We start from the raw sequence: 8013 nt of genomic DNA, 5'->3' as shown, positions 1-8013 counted from the left end.
AATTCCCAAATTAATAATCAGTCTCTTCCAAACAAATAATTTCAATCTCCAAAAGTAGCAATAGTAGTTGGCTAGAAATTCAACCTTTGATTTTGTTGCTCCAAGCTTGTTCAATTGATTACCATATCACATGGCTTCCTTTGATAGAAACTGTCAGGTGACCTGAATGGTTCACCACCCTCCGTTGTGCTAATGTACCAACTAAAATGAAAACCTTGAATAAAACAAGGAATTGATGTTAAGTATCTCTGAAAAGACTGAAGCCTTGTATAGTATACCATTTTGTTTAGATAAACAAATACATTTGCCTAAATAACATATCAGAAATTAGAGTGTGAGTAGTTAGTGTAGTCTGACAGTGCCATTGTCCTTTGGTTCACTGGCAAACCTTCCACACTCTTGTTACTGTAGAATCGGCGATGGACTTTTTACGATCAAACAGTTACTTCTGTTTTGCTGGCTGTATGGTAATTACGGTGATGTCCTGGGATATAGTGGAGTTGTTCCACTGTGTTGTGCCGACGTGAAGCAAAGGCATGTCGCTTAGCAGCAGTGTGATTCGTCTGATTTGTACTTAAGGTATTGGACGAAGAGTTTGAGGCACTGGGATGTGAGTGCATTTTTGTCATCTTATAACGATCTAAGACGGGTGTAGATACAAAGACATCTGTGTGGGATTGAGACAAGGCCCTGGACATGGCCTTCTCACGGAATGCAGAGCGTTTGAGGGACATAACTTTGTCTGGAGAGAGCAGAGGATCCTGGGACTGAAGGCGTTCAGCTGACAACAGCTGTTCATCAGATAGGATGCGGTCATAAGACATGACACATTCTTGAGGCACGTCTCTCTCTGGAGACAGGACTCTGTCCTGTGACATGGCTCGCACTGGTCGTCTCGGCCTCTCTCTATGGTTACTGTGTTCCTGATTCATGTTGATAACATGGAGAGGCAGAGTTCCTCTTGCTGCCAGGTCTGGAAGATGCCTTCTTTTCATGTAGTACTCATCCATCTCCTTCTCACCTGCAGGGGTGATTTAGAATCACATTTTAGATTGCCATCTATAAAATATTTTACATTTCTAAAAGACAGTATTAAGCACAATTAAGGCTGTTACATATCCCACTTTCAATTGGGTGATCCCATTTTCAAACAAGATGTCTTCGGATTCCAAGAATATAAACTAGATGTAAATAGTGAGAAGGAGATATCTCTGTTTAATCACCTCTTGTTGTGTCATACAAAGTAGGGCTATTGGTTTGCAGTATTTTTAATAGCAGTGAAAAATTCAGGAAGGTTCTTGCCATAATCTCACCCACCAACAATCCAGGTCTGGATTTAGTTAAAAAAAAGAACAGCAGCCTTAATTGCAACTTGCTTTAGGGCATTTAAATTGCAATCAACTTAATAGTGAACTAAGCAACATATATGGCATGTATGACTTGTGTACCTTTGCTGTAATACAGCAGTCATTTATGATTTCATTAACAGAATTGTACATACATATTCATGCAGAGATATGTGTAACATAGAATGCATCTGATTGTGTGATGCATGAGCTGCCTTTCTAACAGATAAATACTGACAGAAATGTTTCCCATGAGGACAGGTATAAATGAAAAAACATAGCTGAAGCAGACAGGCATCAGCAGCATAACTACAACTCTCATGGTACGTACATTTCCCTTGACTCAGTTGTCCAATGTGAAAGTTGATCGGCTTGTTTTTTTCAGTAAAGTACAATTACGATTCCCAGGATGTTTGGTGTCATGTTCCAGGGTAAAACCACACTTGTACTGCAAAGTTTGCCGGTCTTGCATCTCATGTGCCTGTTCATCCCCTCGGAGTAATGGAATTCCCATTTGTGTGCAGATTTTGAGCTATGCTAACACTTCTTTGTTTTAGGTCATTCTACCTGTCTTAATTTAAGACTTTACAATCAGAAAGTGGCTCTGAAATTTCTTGTGGTTACATAAGTTGACAATTATGAAGTTATTTCTATCTACGTTATTAGAGGCCACCAGGTTACATTTCACCAGGCTTGCTAATAAGTTCCAGCTTCTTATATTGGCTGGAAACTGCAGGCATCTTTCTTTTACTTTTTATTCATTTTAATTGCAACTTTGGCTTAAGCTTATTTTGTTTTAGTAAAATCTACTTTGATTTGTTTTCTTCATACATTTTAGATTTCCTTTTTATGTCCTAACATTTCACATTTTTAAGGTTCAGCTGCATTTTCAATGTTATCGAGTTTCTTTTCCTTTTTTTTAATAACGTAAATAATTGCTGTCTTCAGTAACCTCTATCTTCTTTGTGAGGATTCGTAACCTTTTATAAGCATTTTCTGTTTTTCTTTACATTGTTCCAATTCTATATGACAATTATCTTTATTTTATGTCACATTTCGCTTTCATTATGTTCTATTTCCTTCTCCTAATAGTGCAACATTCCTCTTATTTTTAGGTTGTTTATTGTTGATATTATTGCATCTGAATCCATTTAGACAGCTCGGCTAGCAAACTTTAACTTCTTATTCCATCCGTATCAGACTTCAGGACCCTCAATGATCATATTTTATCAAAAAGAACTACTGTAAGAAAAGATGTTTCCGTAAAATCCTGAAATACCCGATTTTGTGAAGTGGGCTTCATTCACATTACAGGATGGACTTCATTATAAACCGTGGTGAAAGAGCAGTATCCTCACTATGGTCCTTCTCCAACAGCCAGAAATCAGGGAACCACGTCCCTGATCCCTTTGAGCCAATGGGAGGATTAGCTTATCTGCACCCTGAACCATAACGGCCTCTGCTTCTGACAGTAACATTTTGCTCTGCTAAAGAGGGGCCTTCAGTGATCCGCTCCAAGTATTCATGCCACATTTGCCTTGCATGTGCAACAAAATCAGGGCTCAAACAATAGTGCTGTAAGTGAAAGATGTCACAACATGAAGTAATTACACATTTAAAATAAAAACAGAAAATGCTGGAAACACTCAACAGGTCAGGCAGCATCTCTGGAATGAGAAACTGAGACAACATTTCAGGTGGAAAACCTTTGGGGAAAATGAAGGGTCTTCAGTGTGAAATGTTGACTCAGTTTCTCTTTCCACAGATTCTGCCTGACTTGCTGAATGTTTCCAGCAAATCCTGTCTTTATTTCAGATTTCCAGCATCTGCACTTTATTTGAGACCACACTGAACTTCATCCAGCCCTGTTCGAGCTACATTATCTGTAGGACTTCATAATGGCAATAAGACCTTGACCATCTATGAAGAATGGGTCACCATGAAGAATGGGTCACCATGAATTTGAACAGTTGTTACTCTGGTTTGAGCAACAGCTAGGACACCGAAAGACCAAAACACTAACAGGTTTGTGGCATTTAAAAATAAAATAAGTTACCAGATCCAAGATCCTAGGTATGATGCAAAATAATGTTAATGGAAAATTATGGGACACCTACTTAATCGTTTTAGTGAAGAATACTTGCTTATGTCAGATTTGACTGCAGATTCGTAAGATGGCGGAAGGTGCGACAGACTCTGGTAGGACCTTGAGAAGGATAGGTCATATGGCTCGGTCGCAGAAGTAAGAATACTGTTCATCCGAGGTTTTTCTGTGGAGTGAAATTAAAAAAGATTTGTTTAAGAATGAGTAAAGTGGGAGTCTAACAGCACTTAAGTCAACTTTCTCTCCTCCACTCCACTTTTGAAAGGTATAGTACATGTGAAAAAAGTTCCACGCCAGACATTTTGATCAAGTGACCTTTCTAAATTGTTATCATAGCTAATCTAACTTGCATTTCCACATATCTTGAAGAGTGACATTTCATAAGAGTTAGCAGAAATCCTGGTTAATTTTTCTCCCCTCAGTCAAGGAGAACAGAAACCAGTGTTAGTTTCCTGAGTACTATCTTATTTAGGTTTCAATGAAAGTAATAAGTAATGGAAAATCATGAGCCTAATGCACATAGAATGAAGTCCATGATAATTTCCTTCAGGGCCTTCCATTTGTCTAAAGACCCAATTGCCATATCTGCCAACACCCACCAACCCATTGACAACCTCTCTTCTTGGCTACCACTTAGCCCAAGAGCACTTAAACCTCCATCGAACAAGCCATCCTCACCACCCAACCATCAATCCTCCCACTCAGTTAACTATTCTTCCTCCACTATGATCCCTAACACCCTACCATTGCCTTGACTTCCCTACCAACATTTGTCTCTGCTTTCCACTCAGCTTGATCCCTTTACTAACCCTAAACCGACCGTCTACCTACTGATTGGTCCCAAACCTTCTACCTGTCAATCAGCCCCAATTCTACTTCTGACCCCCACCATTCCACTGACCACCGGGCCTCACTATGGTGTTATGTAGCATGCTTGGCATATATGGCTGAATTTGGTTTCTTTCGGAAGCACGTTAGATAAACTCTGCTACAGGTACAATTTCAAGGAGCATCAGCATTAATAAGGCAGCAAGTGCTCCGGCCCCATTTTGAGGGTGTTAGTCCCTCCCTAACATCTATTTTGCCCCATTAAAATTGGCCTCACTGTTCTTGGCTTGTAGCAATAAATGAATAAATTCAGGGAATCATTGAAACCCTCAAACTTCCTTCCATCATTAGATTCCCTTGGTCTCAAATCACGTAATGCACTGAACAGAGCTGATAGAATGGTCTTCCCTGCCCATTCAAGGCCTCTTTAGTGTCATTTGATAACCACATATCTAGGAGGCAGACATAGGCCTCAATCATGGCAGTGAGGCTGTGTTCAACGCAGGTCCCCATGAATCAAGCTGGCCTTGGGAGCCATACAATTTCAGTGCACGTCCTATTATTTGGCATAAAAACTGCAGCTGAATGTTTATCTGGCAGTTTCATCCCATGTCCTTTAATATTCAACCATCCACTAGCAGGCTGTCACCATTGGTCAGTTAACACATCAATTACAATGACATCTTGCCTTCTTGCACCAATCAGAAAGCTAAAATATCCCATTCCTCAAATGAATGAATCAGACTCTCAGTCAAACAGGCCTTTTCCTCTGACTATGTCCATTTACTATTAGACAAAAAAAATGTTCAAAGAAAACTTTTACATAATTGCTGTTTTAATGCCCTATGACTTTTCTCTTTGGTTTACTCACAGCAATGATCTGGGGATTAATTTTGAATTCCTGGAGATTCCAGCCTATAAAACTCTTTCTCAGCCCTTGTGCTAACTAAATTTGCTTAAAATATCATTAAAATACTATTAATTTTGAACATTGAATAATAAAGATGGGCAGCACCTTCTTAAAACAATGACAAATATCAGCCCATCACAAACCCAGATGGAAATCTCCTTCAGGATGAACTATTGCAAAATGATGAAGTCCCAATGCAGGATTGTTACAACATGAATGATAATTGTAGGTACCAAGAGGCTTTATTCATGATTTTTTTCATTATTCATATTATTCAACATCACAACTAAATGCTTCCAACCCCAATCCTGCCAACTAGCAATCTCCTGTGCAAAAAACATCCTGTAGCATGGTACAGTGACAAAACTTGTAGAGCTTCTTCCTTATATCTCCAGTGATGTGGGTTCAATCTTCACCTTGGGTCTGGTCTATGTGGAGACTGCATGTTCTCTGTGTGACTGCATGGGTTTCTCCTGAGTGCTCCAGATTCCTCCCACATCCCAAAGAAATATGGATTGGTAGGCTAAATGGCCACTGTAAGTTGCCCCTAGTGTGTAGGTGAATGGTAGAATCTGATGAGAATGTACTGAGAAAAGTTTGTAGAGAAAATGGAATTGCTCTGAGTGCTGGCATAGATACAATTGGCTGAAATAGACTCCTGTGTCATATAGAAATATGGAAAACAAAGGCAAGGAAAATCCCAGGGTGTAGAAGAGGAAAAAATTCTCTGGAAAAAAAATTCCTCTTTCCCTCAGGTGATCAATAAATAAGTCTGAAGTTCACATGGAAAAGAAAATACATTGGGGTTGAAAGTCATCCTGGATTGAATGTGCAAGATGCATAATACAGTCATAGAGTCAAGCACCATGGAAACAGGCCATTCAGCTGACCATGTCCGCACTGATCAAGTGGGCACCCATTCTGTATTTTTCCCATCTTCTTGCACCTGACACATAGCCCTCTTATGTCTAGACAATTCAAGTGCTCGTCTAGACACTTTTTAAATGCTGTCAGTGACTCTGCTTCCACTACTCTGTCAGGCAGTATATTCCAGGTATTCGCCACTGTCTGGGTGAAAATGATCCCTCTCAGATCCATTCTAAATCTCTTATTCTCTAACCCTAAATCTATGTCTTCCAGTTTTATGCTCCTCTCATATGGGGAGAAACTTCCTGTAGTGTACCCTATCAATACCTCTCATAATTTTACGTCCCCTCATGTCCATCAACAGTCATTGGTGTACACATCTGTACTGATTGTAATTGTTCCAATTATGCAGTACCCTGTTCCAAAATGAGTTTTAAATCATATACACTTCAGAAACTATAATGTTTGTAGCCACAAGGTTTATATTTATTAACAACTATTCCACCTTGCTGCTTTTCCTACCTCATTGCTGGTGGGGTGGGGGGATTCCCATTAATTAATGTTGAAATCCTCTGAGTTTGTATCAACTTCAAGACAAACCAAAGCAACATTTGTAAAATATTCTTTTAGGTTTACGTAGGGGAAAAAAAGAAGCTAAGTTGAAAACTAAATCATAGCCTTTGATTCAGGCAGGAAATGAATGATATGAGTTGATTAAACATTGAAGGATTTAATAAAAATGCAGGAATTGGTAACTATTCTGCATAAACGGAAACTATCAAGATAAATTGCACTGTGGAATTCAATTTTACTTTGCATCATATCATAGGGATGAGTGAGCTAATCGTTAATGGAAAAGATCCAGTTAATAATTTATGCTTAATATATACTAGGATAGCCAGTAATAACTCCAGTAATATAATGCAATGACTGTAAAGCGGTGAGGATTAACATGGCCTTTCTATTACAGGATGAATAGAAATGCACATCTGCAAAGGTGCTCAAACGATGATGGATACACTTAGAAATATCTACACCAAGACACCACAGCCAATTATTAAATAGCTGAATATTTGTATCTAGTAATGACCACTGTAGTTGACATCTTCCCATCATGCATCTTTTCAATGTATGGCACATTAAAACAGCCTTGTGATGTGCTGGCTGAGCTTGTCAATAAGGGCTTTTGTTCTGGTACAAATAGTGAAAAGCCAGACAATGACAAATAGAGTCGATACATACCACAGACAACAAGGCTGGCTGGTCACTATGGATATTAGGACATTGCATCCACAACTCAGCAAAGGAAACAATTCTGTCATAAGTACAGGCTGCCCAGGGTAGCCAAGCAATATAAGGACTTCACCTGTACCTTCCAAGAATGAGAGCTCCAGGTGAGCTGAGAGTCCTCTTTTCTTAATGGCAGCAAACAAAATTACAAGTCTGGTCACTTTGAAGTTCATGGAGGAAACAGATGGTATTAATTGCTTGTTACTTCACGTTAAATAGTATAATGGTTGGAGAAGAACAATACTAATTTTGGTCAATGCCTATGAAAGCTTGCCAGACTTAAATCGCACAGAAGTTATTCTTAAAGGAATAACCTGTCAACCCAACCGTTGAAATGTGTGTGCACATACATATACACACCCACATAGGATGTCATGTTATAGTTGTACAAAACATTGGTTAGGCTGCACTTAGAGTACTCCGTGCAGTTCTGGTTGCTACACTGAAGGACAGAAGTGATTAAGCTAGAGGTGCAGAAAAGATTCGCAAGTATGTTACCAGGATTGGAGGGCTTGAGTGATAGGGAGAGATTGAATCGGTTGAGTCTGTTTTCTTGAAGCAAAGGAAACTAAGAGGTGACATGATGGAGGTATATAAAATTATGAGAGGCTTAGATACCCAAAGCCTGTTTCCCATGGTAGGGTGTCTGAAACTAGAAGGAGGAAGCT

General features: G+C 39.2%; 1 protein-coding gene across 1 annotated transcript in view; it reads right to left on the bottom strand.

Annotated features, from left to right (window-relative positions):
* Window positions 1-382: 382 nt before the first annotated feature.
* LOC127580125 (protein shisa-6-like) overlaps window positions 383-8013 on the bottom strand; it is a 390202-nt gene continuing 382571 nt past the window's right edge. The window contains exons 5-6 of the mRNA XM_052033339.1: window positions 3464-3616; window positions 383-1021 (exon numbers count right to left, since the gene is read on the bottom strand). Of these exons, the coding sequence (XP_051889299.1) occupies window positions 435-1021; window positions 3464-3616 (740 nt within the window). The 3' untranslated portion in view covers window positions 383-434. The remainder of the gene's footprint in view (window positions 1022-3463; window positions 3617-8013) is intronic.

The sequence above is a fragment of the Pristis pectinata genome, chromosome 18 (assembly GCF_009764475.1).
Source record: "Pristis pectinata isolate sPriPec2 chromosome 18, sPriPec2.1.pri, whole genome shotgun sequence".
NCBI lineage: Eukaryota > Metazoa > Chordata > Chondrichthyes > Rhinopristiformes > Pristidae > Pristis > Pristis pectinata.
The sequence above is the reverse complement of the archived record's forward strand: the minus strand, read 5'-3'. Positions and strand labels throughout refer to the sequence as shown.